At 40.5% G+C, this 24272-nt stretch overlaps 1 protein-coding gene and 1 long non-coding RNA gene across 5 annotated transcripts in view; one reads left to right on the top strand and one right to left on the bottom strand.

The window, feature by feature from the left end:
* LOC132668348 (uncharacterized) overlaps positions 1-15809 on the top strand; it is a 59733-nt gene extending 43924 nt beyond the window's left edge. Inside the window, exons 3-5 of one of the 3 annotated variants that reach the window (XR_013556109.2) lie at positions 6611-6681; positions 7323-7493; positions 15702-15809. This is a non-coding gene — a long non-coding RNA (uncharacterized LOC132668348). Of the gene's footprint in view, positions 1-6610; positions 6682-7322; positions 7737-15701 lie in introns of those variants that run through there. The other 2 variants (XR_013556107.2, XR_013556112.2) reach the window with 2 other exon arrangements.
* On the bottom strand, positions 8378-23583 carry MAPK1IP1L (mitogen-activated protein kinase 1 interacting protein 1 like). 2 transcript variants are annotated; one of them, XM_060617306.3, is made up of 5 exons: positions 23473-23583; positions 21500-21601; positions 15536-15557; positions 14138-14842; positions 8378-12910 (listed from the first exon to the last, which is right to left on the bottom strand). In XM_060617306.3, exons 3-5 carry the CDS (start codon positions 15551-15553, stop codon positions 12899-12901), a joined length of 735 nt encoding a protein of 244 aa, XP_060473289.1. In that variant the 5' UTR covers positions 15554-15557; positions 21500-21601; positions 23473-23583; the 3' UTR covers positions 8378-12898. The 2 variants fall into 2 exon arrangements, with proteins under 2 accessions (XP_060473289.1, XP_060473288.1); XM_060617305.3 differs by lacking the exon at positions 21500-21601 and having other exon boundaries at positions 23473-23577.
* Between the last annotated feature and the right edge of the window lie 689 nt (positions 23584-24272).

The following is a 24272-nucleotide window of genomic DNA, read 5'->3' as shown; positions in this document are numbered from 1 at the left end:
CTACAGCAGGTGTAGGCCAAGCAGTATACCTTGTGTACTTTATAAACATTCTGCTTTTCTGGGTTAGAAAGAAAATTATGACAGGAAGCAAGATAGGGAAATTGAAGTTACTCAGGGAGTGAACTGACCAAATTATTCATTCAAGGGTTTCTCTAATTTACCCTTTGGAATAAATCCAGGGACGGTGCCCCATTCCCCAATCAGCACAGTGCTGACAATATTCTTTCACAAATGGCTTATAGACTACTGCATAGGCAGGTGCTTTGAAAGGTATTAAGATTATACAAAGGACACTTCCTTTTCCACAATGCTGGGAAAATATGCCTAATAGGACTTCAGGGAACCCAGATCTCTATGCATGATTATCCTGGATGGTCAAGGGATTCTAAAGACTTGAAACTGAGTTTATTGGAGAATGTATCAATGGGAAGATAGCATGTTTCATTTAGTAGACAACACAGGAAAAATAGAGCCGATCATAGGTCTTCTACCCTGTTTTGCTCCATTTCATAGCCTCGGCCCCCCAACACCAACGTGCAGGCAAGTACTCCCACTTCTGGCCCCTCCCTCTCTTCTGCACACAAAGCGGCCTTCTTCTTGACACTCTTGTATTCTCTTCCTGGCACCCTTCTCCCAATCTCTACCTGTGTAAATCCTGCTCATCCTTCAAATTGTTTCCTCTGGTGAGCTCTACTCAACTCCTACCTACTAGGTTATGCTTTTTTTCCTATCACTTATCACAAGTGTTAATTACTTAATGATTGTCTCTTCTATGAGGTTGTGAGTTGCGTGAGAGTGGAAACTGCATTGACTACTTCACTACTGAATCACCAGCACAAGGCACAGAGTAAGTGGTTAATAAGTCCAGTTGAATGATTGAAAACAACATAGGTGCTGATATATTTTGCAATGAATTTAAGGCAGTTTTGTCTTCCCTTGCGTTAGGTCAAAGTCTTCTCAATTCCCTTTCTCCAAGGCTTAGATTCTCCTCAGATTCTTTTTAGATACTCATTCCAAGAAATGCCTCTCTTATCTATTCCCTTATCAGAGAAGAGTTTGACATCAGCATATACAGGCTAACGTCTCTCACGTAATCTAGAGCAAAGGAGCTTTGGAAAAGCAATGTTTTCTTTCTAAGTATGAGGTGTTCAGAGTTCCCAGTGAGCTTGAGACTGCAGTGAATAGCTTGTATGTTCTCCCAAAACCTGGCATGAAGGACTGGTGTGTCTGTGGAGAGCCATGAAGCAAGTTGTGTTTGCAATTATGCTGCTGGTGTTGCTGGGAAGAATGCATGGAAAGCTGTTCCAGGGTGGGCACGTTCTCTGCAATGTTGGGAACACAGCTCCTTAGCAGTAGAACAGTTATACTAGACCTGCTTCAATCAGTTCCTCCTCAGGGTACTTGCCTGCCTCTCTCCTCCGATTTCACTCTCACACCCATGCCTGGGGCTTGAAATTTCCCTTGCCCACCCCAAAGTCACCTGCTTTCAAATGGATGGACGTGATTAGGCAAATATGGCTGGAGGCAAAGTGGCTGGAGGTGAGGACAGTCTCCCTCTTGCTTTCTCTTGAGACAGGACTTTTTCTGAGGTGCAAACTTCCTTGAAGCACTAATGAAGACCTGCATCCCAAAGGGGAAGGAACATAGCTCTGCACTGGACAGAGCTGAATTTTGCCCCTTGCTCTCAGTTGTTGTAAAAACTCAATGAGATAATGTGATTAAAGCCCTTAGGAGACCAGATTGCACATTGTTAGTGCTCAAAACATGGTAGCCATTTAACTATTAGGTGTTCATTGGATATTCTCAGAGGAATCTGTGTCTCCTGCTTCAGTAACATGACACTGGATGGAAATGGCTCGTTCACTTTTCTCTTTTCTCTACTAGACTGTAACATCCTTGTAGGCCCAAACCTAAAACAATGCATTACAGATCCCATGATTAGCTCACATTTGTTGAGTGCTTATGATGTCAAACACTAAATGCTTTAATTCTCAAAACCCTAGAGTTAGGAATTACTGTTTTATAGTATTTATAGCTGAAGATATGGAGGCACCAAGTGGTTTAAGTAACTCACCCATTGTGATGTATCTAGTAAGTGGTGGAGACAGTATTTAAATACAGTACGTGGGGTTCCAGAACCTGTGCTCTTTACCACTGCATTGCACTGCCTCAATCCTCATTCTTCTTAGGTTTTCCTCATTTTTCTCCACCTACACCATGGAACGTATCATCCCTATTGTCTCCGTCTGTGCTTATGGGGCTAAAACTATTCTGTGATTCTCTTTGTGCTAATGCCTCACAATGCCTCATGTAATAGCATGCTCTACAATTGCTTCTCCATTTGTCTAGTGCTGGGTTTGGCATACTAAGTTTATGTACCAATTATGCTCTTTCACAAAGCATCTCTTAGTTCCATTGTCTGACTGGATACTAGACCGAGTGGATCACGGGGCAGACCTTTTATCCTTTTGTGTTCTTAATGACAACCATCTGTTTCCTAAAGCAATTGAGATCTTCAGTTATTAGCATAAAGGAAAAACATTGACTCTGGGCACAGCCTCACACTACTGGTACATGCCTGGGGCATCAGTTACCACCAAGGTTTGCCTGTCCACCTTTCTTAGAGAGAGTCTGGGTGAAACCGGGGTTTCCTTTCAAGAACAGATGCCCACGCCCCATGTGGTTTTAAAAAAACATGCAAATCGTATATACAAGAATTATATCTTTGGAGTTAAATAAATAATATAGCCATCATCCCTCTCAATAGAATATTATCGGATTCCACCCAGTCCTCTGCGTACCCCTCCCCCAACCCTCCCCCAGTAATGCCAATATGCTTTTCATTATATAAAGAGTAGGAGTTGTTTGAGAGCAATACTTTCTGGATGAGTAAGTCAGATGTGATTTCCAGGTACTTTGTGTGAAAGATGCTAGCAGCAAACTTGGGAGTATTCTGCGGTTTCACATTCTATTCAAACTGATGTTTCCGGAGAGCTGTTTCTGATTCTGACTTCACAACCACTGCAGCACAATAGTGTACTGAGAACAGATGTGTCAGTAAATTGTGGCCAATGTGAAAAATTAATTTTTGCCACAGTTGGGGACATGTACTTTTATGGCAACGGCCATTAGAATATTAAGCTGAGCAGTGTTGCAGATGGTGAAAAGCAGAATTCAAACAGCAGGAGGAAAGGTGGAGAATACCAGTGAGCCAGTGTCCAAGAAAAATGGTTTCTGATAGGCAAGAACTTTGCTGTGAACCTATGTGAGAAAACTTGCGAGAGAATTTGGTCATGGCCATAGGCATTCTACTCAAACAGGAATGCTAGTGGGATATCGTGTGCCTGTCCCTGAAGTGTCCACTCCTTTCAGGAGAGCCACCAGTTCCACTACTAAGAAAGGTGTCTCAAGGGTGCCTGGGTGGCTCAGTTAAGCGCTGACTCTTGATTTTGGCTCAGGTCATGATCTCACGGTTCATGGGATGGAACCCTGCGTCAGGCTCTGCGCTAACAGTGCAGAGTTTACTTGGGATTCTCTCTCTCTCCCTCTCTCTGCTCCTCCCCCACTTGCATGCGCTCTCTCTTAAAATAAACATTAAAAAAAAATGTGTCTCAAGGACCATAAAAGTGAGAACCATTACTCCAGCCAACAGATATTTGTGAAGTGGTTTAACAAGTTTTCATCATTTATTCCCTGCCACTAATGTACCCTTTGAAATAATTTCACTGTCTGTTCCATCCCACCACTAATGAATTAGAAACACTCATGTCTGCCCAGGGCTGGAGGAAATGCAATGCAATTCTACCACAGATTTGGTAATGTCCGTATGCAGCGGCTAAAAGATCCAAAAAACTGGACATAATTTTCAGTGCTATTCAGTTTGTGAGAAGATTAAGTTAAAAACAACAAAGAAACTTGGAACTTTAAGGAGAATTGCTTTCAGAACTTGGAGGGGGGTAGGGGACACATTTGAGGCCATGAGGCAGAAACCCTTGGAGAGATGCCCAGAAAAGTAGTATTCCCATCAATCCTTCTCTATCCATCTCCTCTCCCCTAAAAAAGGCATGACTTCCTATTCTAGAACTAGAATGTGTGTGCTTCTTGCCTGTAGGACTTGCTGAAGATGATATGGCTGCAATTGAGTGACTTGGATAACTTTCTTCACCTTTAAGATGAAGTATATGGGTGCCTGGGTGGTTCAGTTGGTTAAGCATCTGACTTTGGCTTAGGTCATGATCTCACAGTTCATGGGTTTGAGCCCCGCGTGGGGCTACGCTGACAGCTCAGAGCCTAGAGCCTACTTCAGATTGTCTCCCCCTGCCCCTCCCCTGCTCACACCCTCTGTCTCTCAAAAATGAATAAACATTGAAAAAAAGAAAAGATGCTGTATTAAGTGGCAGCCTAATTGATATGTGAACCATGTTCTTTAGGATGAGGTGTTTTTTGTTTAAGTAGGCTTCATGCCCAGCATGGAGCCCAACATGGGGCTTGAATTCACAGCCCTGAGATCAAGACCTGAGCTGAGATTAAGAGTCAGATGCTTAACCAACTGAGCCATCCAGGCACCCCAGGATGAATTTTTATATCTCAGGAAACATACAGAAAATCTTCACTTGCATTCTTTTTTGTTATAGTTAGGATAGCCATATAATAATCTATCCTCAAAACCAGGACACTTGAGAATACAAGGAGGGTGCTATTAATAATTACACCTGGACAACATAAACCAGAATTGTTCCAGGCAAACTGAGATGTATGAACACTTATAGTACAACCTTGGTGTTCAATAAATGTTTTATCACATTATGTAGCTTTTAGGCCCCAAGCATGCTAATCTAATTTTTTCAGTTTATTTTGAGAGAGAGAGAGCAAGAGAGTGGGGGAGAGGCAGAAAGGAAGAGAGAATCCCAAGAAGACATAGGGGGTGACCTCACAAACCGTGAGATCATGACCTGAGCCAAAATCAAGAGTCAGACACTTAACTAAGCCACTCAGGGGCTCTAGGACAACCTAATTTGAAAGAGGAATATTAATATAGGTATTATATACTAGAGGTGTAATCTTTTAGTTATGCTAATGCACCAAATACATCCCTTTGGCTAGAGGGAAGAGTGTTCCATTTTCCCCCTTGCGTACTTCGGATACTTTGAGCATTATGATCTGTTTTATCATAAGGTAAGCGAGTGAGCACAGGAAGCTAGTCAATTGCAGCAAATTGCACTGCTGAGCTGAGCTCAAAGCTAAAAACTCTGTTCCCTGGAGTCCCCAGCAGTTGTGCTGTTCACTGAACCATGAATGGTTGCCTTCTAGAATTTGATCAGATTTCTATTGCAGATTCACCAGAGGTGGAGACTTATTACTACTTTTCAGATAAGAAATCCGGTGAAGTTTGTAGAGTTCACATTAATCCTCTTCATCCCACTTCTACAAAAAGCGTGGGTGCTAGTTCTTCCTAATCATTAGTCATGTAGTTGGGTCTTTTTTTTGTAGAGATTTCTTTGGGCATTCAAGAAGGGATCCAGGTATTCATTAAGTTTAGTCCTTGGGATTTTTGTGTGTTGCAGTAACTAGGCAACAGTTCAGATGTTTTAACTTAGCATGTCCTGTACTAGCAAGTTTAAAAAAAGAACTGTCAAGCCATACTTGGCAGAACCTTCCTTGGACTCTCCCACCCTCTGTACAGTTCTCCTGTACATCTTGGCTGTTCCTCCACTGCTAACAGAGACCTCTTCTATCTCGGCCACTCTGACAGCCTTGTCCAAGCCTTTCTCACCGAGGGGCAGCTAGATACCCAGTGTGCTCAATAATCGGTAGGACTGCAACTAGGGGTTTGATCACCCATTACCTTTCGTTAACAACTCTTATATTCAGATCTTAAACCTACTTTTAACTGCTACGCCTTTGAACATAATTTGCCTTTGTTTATGAAGATATAACCAAGTTCTAAGTAGTTTAAGAATTGTGCTTATCCATCAACTATAAGAATATGCATTTCAAACACAAACTCTAGCTCTTTAAAGTGAATATCCAATGAAACTGATTCAGTTGACATAAAACGTGTAAAAGGCCAGCTGCATAATGTTCAATGTTAGATGGATTGGACTTTCTAGGTATACAATTTTGGAAGCAGAACTACAGCACTAAAGCAACCAGGATAGGCACATGTAAGATGTTGTTCTTAGTAGCAGCATTCTGTAGTACAGTGGTATACAGGGAAAGCTTTGCTATCAGTCACACCTAGGATTCTAATCTCAGTTCTTTACATAGGAACTGTGTGATCTCTATAACCTCTTAGCCTTAGTTGCATCATCTATAAAATGGGCATGAGAACTGTCCTTGTCTTAGAGGTTTGCTGGGAGGCTTAACTGAGATAGTGCACATAAAATGTTTAGTAGTGTCAACGACTTGTTTTTGTCTCCTCCTGGATTGTGTATTATCTCAAACGCAGAGGTGTTAAGAATCAAATGAGCTAACGTACGTAAAATGTGCATAGAAGCTATCATTAGCTCCCAGTAAACGAAGCCAGTAAGTAGGACAATATATGAAGCTCTATTTAACTTGATCTCTTTGTCTAAAAAGTTAACCAGTTGTTTTGGGAGTTTTCCCACAGCTTTGGAACCTACCAGTGGCAGCTTAAGGGAACAAGAACAAGTGGAAGAGAAAAGGCGATGGTCTAGACTGGTAAGCAAGCGACTGCATAAAAAGGGTACTGGATGCCTGAACAAAAAGTAGACAAACCCTAAGCCCTGGTGACAGAGTTGGCGCCATCCTTTATTACTATGACTTTGGGAATTTACTTAAATAACCTTTTTAAGGTTTCCTTATCTCTAAAAAAGGATTCTTTTTAATCTGTCTACCTAACTTTAAGGAATGCTGGTCTAAATGGCGGTTTAAAAAAGAGGCTTAACATAAAATAAGGACCACAGCAAAAACTGACCACAGTGCTACATTTCCTCTTAGATGATACTAACACTCGTAAGCATAGCTTAGAATTCTAGGTGGCCTGAGATTCTATTATACTTGTGAATCTAGGATTGTGATTTCAGCAAACCTCAACAAAGAAACCATCATCTACAACCATTTCTGAAATTTAAAAGCAGCAAAACAGCTGTTCCCCCAAGCAACTTATCTGTAAGTGCTATGAACCAACTTGTGTCCCCCCAAATTCACATCAAAGTCCTAACCCTGGATGTGATGGTACTCGAGGATGGAGCCTTTGGGAGTAATTCATTTAGATGAGGTTACAAGGGTAGGGTGCCCATGATGGGATTAGTGTCCTTATAAGAGACAACAGAGCTTGCTTCTTCTCTCTCCACTATGAGGACACAGTGAGAAGACAGCCATCTACAAGCCACAGAGTCCTTACTGGGAACTGAGCAGGACCAGCACCTTGATGGGAGGACTTCCTGCCCTCCAGAACTTTGAGAAATAAATCTCTGTTGGCTAAGCCACCCAATCTGTGATGTTTTGTTATGGCAGCCCAAGCTAATACAGTAAGTAAAATGATAAAGTGGAAGAGTGGAATTGCTTTAGTGAAAGCACAGAGTAGGGAGGGACTAAGCTCTACCTTCTCCTCATCCCTGGCAGCGCAGGGCACCACAAAATAAGAGTGAAAATGGAACTGTTCAATGCCCACACGAGGAGAATCATGTTTACATGCCATAGGAACAAACTGAGGGATGGCCCAAATTCTCTTCTGGTATTAGAATTGTGTATTGCATTGTCTTACTGAAAATAAGTAAGCGAATAGGATTCTATTTTGCTTTAGAAATCTGCTGCAAAAGGATTGGTGCTAAGTTTTAATATGGTGGTAGAAAGAGAACCTGCTTGGGTCAGGTCCCCAGGGAAGAAGGTGTTGGCTGAAACACTGTCATCTCATGATGGGAAGGAACCCTAGCCCACCTTTAGGAGATAGGAAGTAAGACATCAAATGCAACTTAAAAAAAAATTTACAGTTGCACGGTGTCCAATTATAAGGCAAAAAGCAGAAGGCTCTTTCAAAAGCATAATATAGTACAAGTGACTCGTTTATAGCCCCAACCACACTGGGGTTCAAGGCAGGCTAACAAACCCCCCTGTGGAAAGGGAATGGTGAACTGTACCAAGTTTATTAATGTGGCCCTCACCACAGGCACAGTAGTTATGACAAGAATAGAACAATCTTTCATAAAAGTGGGGGTGGTGGCAGCTGGGGCAGAGAAACTCTGATTATACAGATAACCTGGTTACAAAGAATGACATAGCCTTGAAGGGAGAAGAAACCCACACAATGGACACCATGTTGCTGAAAGTGGGTTTGTGGAGGGTTGTTCCCAGGCAGCCTGTTTAAATGCCTTCGTGAATGCAGGTCACACACAGAGGAGCGTCTCAGGCCCGCTCTTTCTTTCTTTCTTTCTTTCTTCCTGACAACAATTTTGCAGTTAATTAGACTAAGGACTTCTCAGGGAAGCCCAGAACTGGGCTGCAGAATAAGATACATGGAAAAACTATGAAACCATGAAAATACATTTTTTAAAAAAGTTTTCTGGTATAATACACAAAAGCAAACAAGTTTATCTTAAAAAATATCAAGTATCACATCCATAGACTATTCCTAATTATAATTACTTCTTAAAGCAACATATGTCTTTGTTTACAAATACAGCAGCAGGTGATAAACCTAACGTTTCAAACAGATTGCTTACAGTTCATAATACAAACAAATGTCTAGGTCTCAAATCACATTGTAGGCAGTTTAACTTAAAATGCATAGACAATTACATACATTAAATTTGTCATTATTAAGTCAACTTAAAAAAAATCACAATATTAAGAAAAAATACAAAAAAAACACCTTTTTATAGAGCACGCATAAGAAGTCAAGTTTACTTAATGGCAACAAATCAGTATCTGCTAACCAGGGACAGGCAGTTTAAGTGCCTTCATCCAGGGAGGAATTGAAGAGGAAAAACGTCCCATTACTTTGCACACATGAATAGCTGCACTGACAAACACTACGATCTTGAAAAACATTAATTTCTTACTTAAAAAAAAAAAGGTATACCATACTTTGCTCTTTAAAATGTCCAAAGGCTGTTCTATAATTTCCACCAGTGGCAAATTAAAATGTTTATCTAGGTAAACCAAAAATGAGTGCACTACTGAATTTTCCAATGCCACCCCTAGACTGTAAGCCTCTGCAGGACAGGCATTCTCTTTCATCTCTGTATCTCTGGAATCTGGCAAAGCACCGGGATCACACACTGAAGTGTCTCTTAAATGAATGCAGTTCTCAGTGTTTTCTATAGCCAGAAGCTTGCATGGCATTTCTTTAACACTGATTATTTTGACAATTTTTTTTTTACTTGGCAGAATTCTGAAAATAAAAAGTGTCTGTCTTCAATACTAAATATTGCTTAAGATTAAATTATAGTCTTCCCTGAAAGTCACCCTTTACTTTCTATGCATAGTACATGTATCAGTGTGATTCATCTGATTCTAACCTTGTTTTTCAAAAACCAACACCTGCAGGTCTGTGCTTAGCTTTAATTTCCAGGGTTTATAACCCTGGCATTTTATAAATCTAGCACTAGATTATTCAGGGTGAGGAAGGAAGACATTGGCACTCATCACTTAGAAGTATAGGCAACTAACTGATATGCAAACCAGGCACAGTATTGTAATTGAGACTTGAGTAGGGCTTCGTTCATCTATACCAATAGTTTCAAAAGCTGTACGTTTGAGTACGGTATGTAGCGAATTATTTGTGAGGTAAAATTTTATGGGCAAAACTGACTTCTATGCCAATATTCTGTTGTAGTGGTGTGCCAGACCAAGGCCAAAAAGTCACCCCTTTCTTCTCTCCCCTTTTACTATTCTCTACTGAAAACAATAAACACTAAAAACAAGGCAGAAAGGAGGAGGCCCTGGGGTAACTAAAACAAATGTATTGTCTACTCCTGAATAATCGATGCATTACTTTATACAAAACAGGGCTGTGGAGTCAGACTTGTAAACAGCCATCTTCAAAAGCATGAAAAGGTGCCAGGCTAAGTCCAGTATGGACAAGCCAAGGTAGTTCACACACTCGTTTAAGGAGCCTTGATTCTTGAGAAACTGCACGTGTGATAAGGACCTGAGGTCTTTATTTTCATTTTTTGTTGTCATTTTTAGGTTCGACATTTCAAAATCTAAGATTCCAACTCCAGAAGCACTATTCCTCAACACATCTCAATGATCTCCATCAAATTTGTCTTAAAGTTCTTGCTCTGAGACAGTCCAAGTGCCAGCATATCCCACACCATGTATTCCCTTCAAAGACCAGGCAAACTTTTCTAAGAAACGGTCTCCTCCCTAAACGGATGCCAGCCTAGGACTTGTTTCGAAAGCAACATTATTCCCCTGTAAAGAAAAAAAACCTTCCTCGCAACCTTTCCCCCATTCCTCCACTGAAATAACTTCTGCTTTTAACTTTACCCTGAACCTAAAAATACGTTTTTGTCCCAGAGTGCCCACAAGAATGAAGACTCTCCCAAGTTGAGAAATAATGCTCTAAAAGGCTAAAAGGAGTATAAAAGTAAATTCTAGTCCCTTTGATTCCCATTCTTATGTTAAAAAAAATTTCCCAACTACTAGTTGGAAAGTCCTCAAAAAGCAAAGAAAAGGTGTTGTGTCATGGCCACACTGGGCAGTATGGGTCACTAGCCAAATGTATATACTTATTGGGGGTACTAATTCCAAATCTCAGGCTCCTGGTCCTTCCCAATCCTTTAGCAGATTTTCTCCTCTAATAAACAGACTCTGCAATGACAGATTCCCAAACATGCTGCCACTTGTTTCAGTCAAACATCATCCTCTAGTGTTAAATATTGTATCTAAAGCCAGAGCTGTCAACTTACCCCAATGTAGCACAACCAAAATAACCACAAGGAGATTTTTGCTATCTCACTTTTCCCGTCTTATTCCTACAGTTAGTTGACAGGATATTGCCCGATCCCTAAGCTAAAATACCTCCTAAGGCTCCTGCCTTGTAAATGGGAGGCTACTTTGACAAAAGATTCCAACAGTGTTGTAGATAGTTGCAGATTGCCTTGCAAGGGGAAGAAAAAAAAAGACCGCTTGTCCCACTATGTAAAGAGCTGTCTAACGACATTCCCCAGTCTGAAAATATCTAAACAATTCAGTTTCAATTCTGAAAGCTTGACTCTATCATCTACTTAAAAAGGAGCTTAAACACTGAATGTTCTTCTCAAAGATGACCATCTTGCTTTCTTAAAAGGAGGTAGCTATCAAACCATTAAATTGGCAGCATTTGGCATTCTTGACATTTCAACTATAAGAGAAACAAACTACTAAATATCTCATTTCTAAGCAAAAACAAGAGCTCTAACATAAATCTTTCCTATACTAGTCAAGAAATTCACAACATATTTTAGTAACCTGACGGATACATTCAAAGTTTCAAAATGTTATCTGACAAATAACATAGTCAGTTCTAAGAATCTAAGAATCTGATTTAAAGATAAGGTGCCAAAAAACTACTTAGGCTATTTTGGTGGTTACACTTATTTAAGCAACAGTCACACTGCTTTCAACTCAACTGCAGAGATCTATACTTATTATTATTTTCAGTGTTAGAGCTAGAGGACAGTTGTGAAGGATGGCACTCAATTCTACCTGTTTACCTGTCAGCAAATACAGAACTGACCAATTAGCCTTAAGCACTTTACAGACAGATGCAAGAAACTATGCAAGAGACCATGACCCGGCTTAACCAGACTCCGAAAGACACAGACACATTTTGATCACGCTTGTACAAAGAGAACAGTCATGTCTAAATGACTGAAGTTCTTGAAATGTAACTGCTTTACGTGTTTACACTAGACCCCTAGAGTGTGCCAGTTTTCCAAATCAGAGAGAAACTAAGGGATGTGCTCCTTCAAGAACTGAGGGAGAGCCATCTTCCTGGAAGGGTCTGGGTAGAAGAGCGTTTTGTGGGAATGCAAGTTACTTGTCACTATGAAGCAATTTCCAGGGCTTCCTCTGGCTTGAGGTTCAAGACAGAGAGAATTATTTCCTTCTTTGAGTTCTTTCCAAAGCAATATTGACATCTCAAAATCTATTCCAAAGTAATACAGAGATCGCTAATTCTCTAATAACAATTTACACACATGTTGGCCTGCATTAAAAAGAAAAAAGTTTTCATACATGGCAGATTTTAGACATGTGTGACCCATCTGGCTAACAATGAAGCAAATCAGGTGGAACTCAAAATGAAAGACAAGTTTTTACTAAAAGATCAAGGATAAAAACGAACACTGCCTGGCTAATGAACTCAACATCAGACAATAATTACCAATAGCTTTAAAACATATATCCAAACTACAACCTCAAGAGGACCAGATTTGGTCATCCTGTAGACAGGGCAGCTCAAGATGTTGAGAGGCATCATTTGTTTAAATTATGACAATGTGATTGTTTTCAAAGTGTGTTTATTTAGGGGAAAAAGTGATTATAGAAAAATATTTGAAATAATTTGCCAATGAGGTTGCAGATTCTAACAATAATCCACATCATCTTAGAGTTTCAAGTGTGTGGTTTCATAATTTAAACAAATCAAAAACTTGTTTTAGACAAATTGTATCAAAGAGCTACTCAATATACTTCATCACTTTAGCGTTCCATAAAAACCAAATAAAAATCACATTTGAATGATTTACTTTTACATTTTTATCTGATTGTATCCATCAGATGTACTATACATCCAAGTACAAGAGGCAGATATCTTCTCTGAGAGGTGCAAGAGTTGTTCTTTCATGAATGCCCTCTAAGAACAGTGAAACCACCAATTTTTATGTATGCATTCATGTGCATACATATGTACTTCAAAAAGCAAAGCGTCCTCTCTTCATCCATTAACTTAATGGTAAGACTGCAATAGAAAAAAGAAAAAGTAAACCGCTAGATTTTGTAAGTGGAATTTAACAACTCCTTGCTGTGGCTTAAAATAAATGTATTCCTTAATAAATCCAAACAGCAAGTCATCTCATTTATTTTGGCTACAATTTGCAAAAAAAATTTTAAAGAAAATACATATAGCAAGAATTTATACTAATGAAAGTGAGTTTGGGGAGCATTTTATTAAGATTCTTTTTCTGGGGCACCTGGGTGGCTCGATTGGTTAAGTGTCTGACTTCAGCTCAGGTCATGATCTCATGGTTTGGGAGTTCAAGCCCTGTGTTAGGCTCTGGGCTGACAGCTCAGAGCCTGGAGCCTCCTTCAGATTCTGTGTCTCCCTCTTACTCTGCCCCTCCCCCACTCATGTGTGTGAGTGTGTCTCATAAATAAACTTTAAAAAATTATAAAAAAGAAAAAAGATTCTTTTTCCTTTACAGTTGAGGTGGATATTTGATTAATCTAGTTGGAGATCTGATTATTTTGTTAAGAGTAAGTTGACTTTTTTCCCCTAATGAGAATCAGGACTCTGAAGATTCACTTGGCTTCCTTCTGGGAGGAAGTGGGCTGCTTTTCTATTTGGTCATATGCCCAAGTCAGGTTCTCCAACTAAGATGTCAACCCTACTACTCTGGCTTGGCTGACAGTAAAGCATGAAGCATTACCGGTAACTGACAATGCAGAATAGTGATATAATATCGATCTCAATGCTGCCGAGGACCTAACAAAACTCTGGCTGAGAAACACTATGGAGAGTTACAGGAAGAACAGGCAATGTTATATATTCACTGCCTTAGATTCTCTAAAAATCGCTCTCTGTATCAAGTCAGACCAAGATTGTTTTTACTGAACTGTACTTTGTGGTGATGCTATAAAACATGATTGAGAAATGTTTAAAAAAAAAAGAAGTCCAATGAAATGCACCTGAGTTTACCTCAAGGATGTTAAGGACACTGCTTACTACATTACAAAGTCTTTGGGGATCTTTGGGAAATTGTCCTAATTTCAGTACCAAGAATACGTAGGTTTTATTCTTTTAAATGCTTTATCTCAAGCTTGAAATGTACTCTTATCTCATATACACGCACCCCTTCTCTTAAAAAGTTCTATAAGCTTTCTAATCTATTCAAACTGGAGGCAAGTAATCTTTCAGTTGTGTTTATGTGACTATTAGTGCATTTTAAGTAATAAATTTAACACTCACATGGGGGCCACCAGGCATCGGTGGAGCACCAGAAGGTCCTGAAGGCACTTGAAAAGGATTGTTGGGAGTGGGATAGAGTCCTGGTGTGGGATATGATCCTGCAGGGGCAGGATATGGTGCTGGTGGTCCCCAGGCTCCTGGTGGAACAGTGCCCCATGGAACAGGTGGTGCTGCCCCTGGTGCTTGGGGAGGAGGTGCGGGATATGGCCCTGGAGATGGATATGGCATATTAGGGGTAGGATACTGCCCACCCATTCCTGGTGCCCAAGGTCCAGAAGACATGGATCCCCATGGACCTAAAGGACCAGCAGCAGCTGGATCTGTGGGTGCACCATATGGTCTTGGAAGCTCCGGAAAGGGCATATTTGGTGTAGGATATGGCCCCGTGGGGCCAGGGCCTGGCACAGTTGGGGCTGGATAAGGACCACCAGGTGGGGGACATGATGGTCCAGAAGGAGGAAAGGGTGCTGGGGGTCCTGGAGGTGGTCCGGTGGGAGGCACAGAGGGATACATTCCTGTTGGTGCTGGTCCAAAAGGCACAGTGGAGGGTGTTGCACTTGGTGGGAGTCCAGATGGCACAGAAGGTGGAGCACTTGGGTTATTCCAAGGGTTGGAACTTGGCCAGCCTTGAGGAGGTTGGCCAGGTTTTGTATTGCTCACAGCAGAGGTTTTGGCAGGGGAGTGTTCAGGTAGCGCATCTGCCAACTGGAATACAAAACAGGCATGTCTTATCAATCTTCAGGGATGAGCCATGTCAAATATGATTACATACCCATAAGGGACAGTAAGCTACAGAATCAGGGATTATAAACCTGTAGAACATCTTCAAAAGGCAGGCTGCTCAGTTTAAAAACAATTCATTTAATATAAAAACCAACTTCACAATGCAAATTCCTTAGAGAAGATCAAATTTTCTAAATATGATAAATCAAAATACCGTGGGTTTGAATCCTGGCTTTACAGCAAACAAGTTACATACCCTCTCTGAGCTTTAGTTTCCTCATTAAAAACAAACAAACAAACAAAAAACTTTAGCATTAACTTGAGGCTTAAATAAGATAATTCATGTAATATCCTTAACATAGTGTCTGGTGTATATAATATCCAATAAATGCTATTATTAACATTGCCAAGTTACTAGAGAACACAAGTAACAACACTTCTTAAATTTTTTAATTTAAGGATTCATAAAGAAACACATACAACAACAAATTTTCAAACATATTATATCTAACTCAATAAAGGCAAATCATCTATTAAAATCACATGTGCCTCCTGCCCCCAGCAAGAATCACACAAAGCATCTCTTTCAAATTAAAAGACTTGAGGCCCATAGTTAGAACTATGTCATTTTTTCAAGAGTCAAAAACCTTATGAAGGATAAATGTATCAACTTACCGAAAATTCATCAGACATTTTCCTAAAGAAAAGAAAGAAAGAAAAAAAAGAATACTTCAAAACCAGTGCTTACCACTTCTTGTATATCCTGTGAGGAACTTTTGTCTGCATATACCACTTTTACTTAATCATGTATATAATGTCTTTTTTCTTTTTTTTTTAATAGGGAAAACTTCCATAGCACTTCATGTGGTTTTACAAATGTCATCCCTGTTTACTGGCTGCATGTCATATAAAAGTGATCCCCAATATAAAAAAGTGATCTGCACTCTCATTTTGGTGGTGGTTTAGGTCATTTGCATTTTGAGCGGTTTAAAACGATGATACAGTGAACACTTCTGAACACATATCCTTGTGAATCTGTCACCAGGAAAAAGTACTAGAAGTGAAATTTATAGTCAGCAGGTAAGGCTATCTAAAATCCATCTTTTATAAAGGTCATGACACTTTATAGTCCTTTGCAAATTTACACTATCTTTTTAAACTTCTCTTCACCATTGGATATTTAAAAAAAAAATTTTTTTTAACATTTATTTATTATTGAGAGACAGAGCATGAGCATGGGAGGGGCAGAGAGAGGGAGAGACACAGAATCCGAAGTAAGCTCCAGGCTCTGAGCTCTCAGCACAGAGCCCGACACAAGGCTCGAACTCACAAACTGCAAGATCATGACTTGAGTCGAAGTTGGACGCGCAACCAACTGAGCCACTGAGGCACCCTGGATAATTTTTAAATTGTAAACAGTTTTTAATTATGGCAGGTTAATAACTGCCACCTTGTTGTTTCAACTTACATCTTTAAAATTAAGTGGAAAGTAGAGCTTCTTTTAAATTTCATGCCCAAATCAGAATAAATTTATTTTGTGAATTTGCTCATGTCCTTGGGCCACTTTTGTCAATTTCTAAAAGGGAAGTACAATTAATACCCAATAAAATGCATGGGATGTGAGGTATTCAGGTCAACAAGCTGACAACTATACATGCCCCATTAACCAAGAAAGATACAGACATTTTCCTTCACTACAGATTTACTCATGCTAACTTTCCAATCAACTCCTCCTTCCACTCAGCAATCATTTTCTTAGTTTTTGCCTATTCTTTAACTTCACAATGAACAGAGTAAGATAGTATGTACTCTTTTTGCCTTTGATAATTTTACAACTTAGTAGTAAATCTTTTTTTTTTTTTTTTTTTTTTTTTTAATTTTTTTTCAACGTTTTTTATTTATTTTTGGGACAGAGAGAGACAGAGCATGAATGGGGGAGGGGCAGAGAGAGAGGGAGACACAGAATCGGAAACAGGCTCCAGGCTCCGAGCCATCAGCCCAGAGCCTGACGCGGGGCTCGAACTCACGGACCGTGAGATCGTGACCTGGCTGAAGTCGGACGCTTAACCGACTGCGCCACCCAGGCGCCCCAGTAAATCTTTTTTTTAACGCTTTGTTAAACTGTAAGGAAATTAGCTCTGAAACGTGAGACAAAAAATTCACCTATGCTTCCTAACAGTAGTAATATGGTTTCATTTAAAATCTTTTTTTCTGAGCCTAAATGTCCATCAACGGATGAATGGATAAGGAAATCGTGGTTTATATACACAGTGGAATACTACATGGCAATGAGAAAGAATGAAATATGGCCTTTTGTAGCAATGTAGATGGAGTTAAGTGAAATAAGTCATACAGAGAAAGACAGATACCATATGTTTTCACTCGTATGTGGATCCTGAGAAACGTAAGAGAAGACCATGGAGGGGGGAAGAAAAAAAAAGAGGTTAGAGAGGGAGGGAGCCAAAACATAAGAGACTCTTAAAAACTGAGAACAAACTGAGGGTTGATGGGCGGTGGGAGGGAGGGGAGGGTGGATGATGGGTATTGAGGAGGGTACCTGTTGGAATGAGCACTGGGTGTTGTATGGAAACCAATTTGACAGTAAATTTCATATTTAAAAAATCTTTTTTTCTTTCAAGCAATAATTGCTGTATAATCTATCTTTTCTCAATGGATATGACAGCTACCCTCAATACATTCTACTGCCACTATGAGCAACAAATACTTCCTAACAACAAATACCTACACAATGTTTACCATGAATAGGCACTCTGCTAAAAGTGTTTTACATAGGTGATCTCATTGAATAGATGCAAAATTCTTTTGCCCAGTTTACAGCTTCAGAAAAGGAAGCTCATCAAGTTAACTTGCTTAAAGGTACAGAGCTAGTGACAGGTAGAAAGGGGTTCAAACTCCAGTACAGTCTGATTCCAGAGCCAAGGCTTTTAACCACTAGGCTATAGAGCCTCCATTATTTCCCACAGATAATGTGAAATCTGATATTTTCTACTGATCTGCACCATAATATTCCATCTTAATTTCAGTACCTTTATATTTTTAACAAATTTTTAATGTAAGTTGACCTATTGTTACTGTTCACTCCCCCCCTCCCAGATTTTCCTGAATATTGTTTATTTTTTCCAGATTTAGAAAAATAAATAAGAAGAATTTGCTGCTGTTTTGGTTGGAATTGCATTAAATTTACAGATTAATATAGGGAACATGCAATATATTCAAAACATCAAAACTTTTCATTCAAGAACAAGGTATGTCTTCCTAGTTCCCATCATTGTCATTTGTCAATAGTTTTTTAAGCTTGTTTTTTTTTTTGCTTTTTTATTAATGTAGGGCTCAAACTCACACTTCCAGTATCAAGAGTTGCATGCTTTACTGAGGCAGCCAGGCGCCCCTATTTAAGACTTTTTAAATTTTAGTGTATTAATTTTGTAAGTGGTGATATTACTAAATTATTTTATTCCTGAAACTCAGCTGATTCTCTGGGATTTCAGGTAAAGAATTATGCCATTTGCAAAAGAATAATTTTACACTGTCTTTCCAAACTAACTTCTTTTCTCCTTTGTGTTAGCTAAACTTCACAATGAAATGTTAAATAGTGATAGTGAGCACAGTGATCTTCTTGTTCCCAACTCTTCTCAAAACGCCTCTAATGTTTAAGTAAAATTCCCAATTTTAGTTTGAGATTTGAAAAAATTAAAGAAGTCTATGCCTATGTTGCTAGATTTATTTATTTCCATTTTGCTAGAGAAAAAAACATTTAGGGAAGACACTGAATTTCCTCAGATCTTTTTGACATCTAATGAGTTGATCTCAGTTTTTCTCCTTTAAGCCATCAACTTAGTTAATTACATATAAAAATTGCTTAATATTGAGCCATCCTTGCATTCTGAGAGTTTTGCTTTTTAGAATTGTTAGTTGTAAGGAATGATAAAAAGAATATGAAGCCTAAGTCAGAACTGCTATAACCTTGCTATTTATCCAGAATGTCAAAAAACACATCTTAAACGTAGAGCAAATACAATTATCCATTCACTCCCATGTTAAGGTTTGTTTTATACTAAAATAGCACATCACACAATAGTAAATTCTTAGGACTAACACCTGAAGAAACTTTTCACTGCATGAAAAGTTTAGTCTATATAAGACTAACACACTTTTTAAATAGGATGAGCCTTTCTGAAACAAAATGGTTCTGTATCAAAGTTCACATTAATTCTGGAGAGGGGAACAAAGCAATCCACTCATTTTCATGTGGTCTTGCAATATGGGTCTTCAGAATTACTCCTTTCCCAGCAACTCTGGCTTTCCAAATTTGAAGTTAAAAATTAAACCCTGGAAGATAAAGGAGGTACTGGAATCTTTTTTTTTTTTTTAATTATTAAGCTTTAAAAACTATTTTTTTAATGTTTATTTATTTTGAGAGAGAGTTAAGTGCACACAAGCAGGGAAAGGGCAGAAAAAGAGGGAGAGGGAAAATCCCAAACAGGCTCTGCCCTGCCAGCGCAGAGCTGACGTGGGGCTCGAACCCATGAACCGTGAGATCATGACCTGAACCGAAATTAAGAGTTGGAAGCTTAACCAACTGAGCTACTCAGGTGCTCCAAGAATCTTTATATATGTATGTATATTTTTAGAGAATACATATAAGAATCTTATATTCTTATATGTAAGAGAGAGAGGATCCATGTGGAGCCCAACATGGGCTTGATCCCAAGACCCTGGGATCAGGATCAGAACAAAAATCCAGAGTCAGAGAGGCTCAACCGAGCCACCCAGGCATCCTGTAGGTTCTCAAATCTTATGATTAAAGTAACGAAGCCCAATGAGGGACTCAAACCCATGACCTGTGAGTTCATGACCTGAGCCAAAACCAAGAGTCAGAATCAACTGACTAAGCTACTCAGGCTCCCCTGCAGTGTTCATATTAATGGAAAACATCTTAATTTACTCTTTGGAGAATACGTTCATTGTAAAAAGGTAAGAAATAGAGTTGGACATTAGTGTTTGAATGTGAGAAGAGTTACATCATTTTTAAAAATCTAGATTTTCTAAAAATCTATTCCCAAATACCTGGATTATGCTAATTATTAAGATGAGGCCAATGTAACCTTGAAGTGGCCTTCCTACTCCTCCCCAAAAGTTTATAATCAAGAAAGATTTCCATTCTTTCTCTTTTGGGAATACTCTAAAGCTATTACTTCTAAAACTTTCCATTACTACTTTATGGCAGGATCTATGCATCACCTGAAAAATACTAATTTTATTTTTGAAGCAGCAAGAATAGTAATTTTATTTTACTTCGAGGTTTATTTATTTTGAGATTGAGAGAGAGAGAATGAGCAGGGGAGGGGTAGAGAGAGAGAGAATGCCAAGCAGGTTCCACACTGAAAGCGAGGGACTCGAACTCACGAAACGTGAGATCATGACCTGAGCTAAGTTCAAGAGTCGGATGCTTAAGTGACTTAGCCACATAGGGGCCCCAAGATTTATAATTTTATTAAACAAATTTTAAAAAAATGTTTATTTATTTTTGAGAGGGTGGGGAGAAGCCAAGAGAGAGAGAGACACAGACTATGAGGCAGGCTCCAGGCTCTGAGCTGTCAGCACAGAGCCAGACACAGGGCTTGAACTCACGAACCGTGAGATCATGACCTGAGCCGAAGTCACATGCTTAACTGACTGAGCCACCTTGGCATCCTGAGATTAGTAATTTTAAAACAGTACAAAATTTCTTTTGACATATACTAGAAGAGTAAAATATTTCTGTAACTCATGGCTTTTAGAGTAAAATGGCAGTCCAATCACAAGGTTTTAAAAAGTTGAACTCCATAAATTACTTACTAGTGACTACTCAACAAGGAATATTTCAAAGGGCCATCAAACTGTGATGTAGTGATAAAGAGTATAGGAGTAGACAGTTATGAAACCTAGACGTCAATCCTTTTGAATAAGTCTTTTGACTAAGGCAAACTTTAACCAGAGACCATTTATCATCCACAAAACAGTTGTTAAATCCTGACTACTTCACAGATAATTAAAAGTAACATATTTAGGGGTGCCGGGGTGGCTCAGTCAGTTAAGCTGACGACTCTGGTCATGATTTCACAAACACCTCACGGGTCTGAGCCCCACATCAGGCTCTGTGCTGAGGGAGCATGCTTGGAATTCTCTCTGAACCTCCCCCACTCACATTCTCTTTCTCTCAAAATAAATGAATAAACTTAAAAAAAAAAGTAGCATATTTAATAATCTATGAAGTACTACAGACATGTAAAATGAAAATGAGAAGAAACTAAGAAAAATCAGGACTTTTGCACTGATTTGTTTCGTATGGGGGGAGATGATAGTAATATACCGAAAATACAAATTTTGAGTTAAAATACATCATTGTTTTTAGTATTGGTCTTTTTATCAGATGCATTCTATTTTACATTTGGCAACTCAAGGAACTGGATCCTTATGTCAGCCATATTTTCTACATTTCCTCGGATACTTCTGTCTGGAACATACATACCAAGCACTTTGTTGGGCTTTGGGGAAGTGAATAGTACTGTGTGGAATAAATGCTTAAGGAATTCACAGTGTGGTGGAGAACTACCCTTTAAACAGTAACTACCTTACCTCAGGTAAGCACAGGGCACCGAGAGAACCTCAAAGAGCTCCTAAAGGAATCAAGGAAGGGAGTCTCAGGGGAAGAATCCTGAGAGGCAGTTCCTTTGCAGCCTGGAAGAACAATGAAGAAAGAGCTGGGTGTAGGGAATGGTGGGAGACAGGCCCTAGGAGAAGAGCCAACTGCGGAAAAGCTGAAGAGTACACCCTGGGAAGTGTAAGCAGTTCAGACTGGTTGGAATACAGAAAGGGGAGGAACAGAAGTCTTAGAGGGCCTTTAGTCTGAGGTCTGAATGTCTCAGTCACATTCAGCTCACCTGAGTGACCCTCTGTTTCTTCAACTATAAAGAACAGGCCAGTGATGTGAAAAACTAAACGGGACTCATAAATCAAGTGCCTATAATAACAGCGCTCGAAAAATAGTGGGTGGCCACCTCCTCTTCCTGCGTACATAGGCATATAGCTAGCACAGGTTAAAAGAGTTACAAATGCCTACTTATAACTGCAGCTCTTCACTGGCTGGCTCTACACAGCTTGACCTCTCCAAACGTCAGAGGTAAAAGCAGGAATAATATCAACCTCACAGACCTGCCCTGGGACTTACATAATAAATCTCCTGGTCACTTTCTGGCACACAAGGAAAACTCAACAAATGTTAGCTTTTACGCTCGCTACTCTAGGTCCACAAACCTTTATCTGCGCTTCTCAAGTCAGAAACTTACGAAAATAAAAGAAACATTCCCAAGTTTGGCATAAAACTTACTTGGTGGCAAAACCGGACTTGATATTTATAGTTTCCATAAAGTGTAACACACCTATAGCTACACAAATATTAATTTGGATCAGGGATGCTGCCCCGACTTTGCAGGGGTGAGATCTCTTGTCTATGCACCTTATTCTCTAAGATCTGAAGAGAAAATCCAAAGATTTCTCAATTCCAAAACACACTGGCCCCAAGGATTGTAGTTAAGGAATGGGTCTCCGTTCCTCCTGGAGAGAGGAAAAGAACGTTCTAACATACACAACCCAACTCAAGTTTTGAAGACAAACTAGTTTTGAATGGGAGGTTCAGAGACACCAGTACCAAGGAAAATTTCTGTTCTTCCAGCCCAATGAATACAGCCGAACAAAGAACTTCCCAAAGACTTCTGAAGGCTACCTTGGCCTGTAGTGAAGGTTCGTGTTCAAGACAGGCCTTTACAATCATCAGGTGTAAGGGTGCTATTTCTTTAACAGTAATGCCACGAAAAGTTTTTTTCGGGCAGGTTAGTATGGTGTGAAGCGTCAACGTTAAAAATTTTATCCAGTAAAAGCACTGCTCTTGATTTTCAAAGAGGAAATGGTTTTAGCTATATACAAGCTTCCAAGCGTAACATAAGCTCCTAAATCCTAAAAAACAGTATCACAGAACTCAGCACTTCTCACGGCTTCTGTCCTGTGTGTTCATCGAAATGTATTTGCCATCAAGTCCTTTGGTAATGACCAGAACGTTGTCACATTGCGGATAATCTTAAACAAGTGCCAGATTCCTCCAAGACTCTATTCAGGCCTATCGCTCCCGTTTTATTAGACACTAATGAATCGGGGTGGGGGGTCGGGCCCAAGAGGTGAGAGCCCGGAGCCCTTTAGGACCAAACGAACAAAGGAAGTCCGGGATCAACCGGAGCGAACCGGCCTCCGAGCGGGTCGCGCCGCCAGGGAAGGGGTGGGGGAGGGGCCGGGCCCGCTCGCCGCCCCGCCCCCAAACCGATCCTGACGTCAAGAGCGGAGAAACCCGTCGGGCGCGACGTGACCTGCCTCCGACGCCTTCTCCCTGGGGGGTTTTGGGGGGCAATCGGCAGCCCGTAGGAAGATGGCGCGGGCAGACGCTGACTCCCAGCCCCCGAAGAGGCGACTCGAGGTACCTCTGTTACCACGCCCGCCTCTCGCTTGAGCGAGCTCCCTTGCTCCCCTCAATGATCCTCCTAGCGCCGAAGCAGCCTCACCCAGCAAGATCCGACACCGCAGTAAAGTCTACAAGCGGCGATGGGTCCGAGCGAACCGGGTGCGAAAGAACCGAGCGCGAACTGACTGACGGCAGTGGCGGCAGCGGCAGCAGCAGCGGCAGCACTAACAGCGCGCAGCTCCTCCTGGCGCCGGAACAGGAAGCGGCGAGCGCACCGCCCCCGCTCGCGCTCTACCCTCCTACCGGGGCTGGGCCGGGCCGGGCCGGGCCTCGCGCGCCTCCCGCAGGCTCCCTGGCGGCACTGCAGCCTGCCCGCGGGGCGGTGTAGCTTTCTTTTGGTGGGCGGGAGGAAAGCTCCCTGGTTTTCCGGAATTCTGAGCACTCGGTGGAAATTTCTGTAGCCAGTGACGTTTTGAGTAGCGTGGCGGAAATTGCTAACTTGTTTCCTGGAGTGGCTTGAGGACAGATTCTGGGTTTCCTATGCTTAGATTTATACAGTCGGGCCTCGAAGCTGGCTGGGTGTGGATGCGGCCCAATTAGGGGATACCGGCCCAGGGGCCAAGATTGGGGAGAGCTAAAGGAACAAAACAGGAAAGAGAAGACGTTTACAAATGGCTTGACAATTGATATTAACTAAAAGAGCAGCTGTCTTTGCAGCTTCTTCCTGATCAATGCCTCTCCTCGCCACATGTTCATCTCTGAATAAACCTTTTACCTATTTACTGTCAGGTCTGAAGGATGATTGACACATTTCCCCAGCCATCAAGGAAACTGCTAGCGAGTAATGAAGATGCCATAATTATATAGTATGCAGTATATATAATATGTATATATAATACA

Source organism: Panthera onca, chromosome B3 (assembly GCF_046562875.1).
Source record: "Panthera onca isolate mPanOnc1 chromosome B3, mPanOnc1 haplotype 2, whole genome shotgun sequence".
Taxonomy (NCBI): Eukaryota; Metazoa; Chordata; class Mammalia; order Carnivora; family Felidae; genus Panthera; species Panthera onca.
Note: the sequence above shows the minus strand (reverse complement) of the source record. Positions and strands in the feature narration are given on the sequence as shown.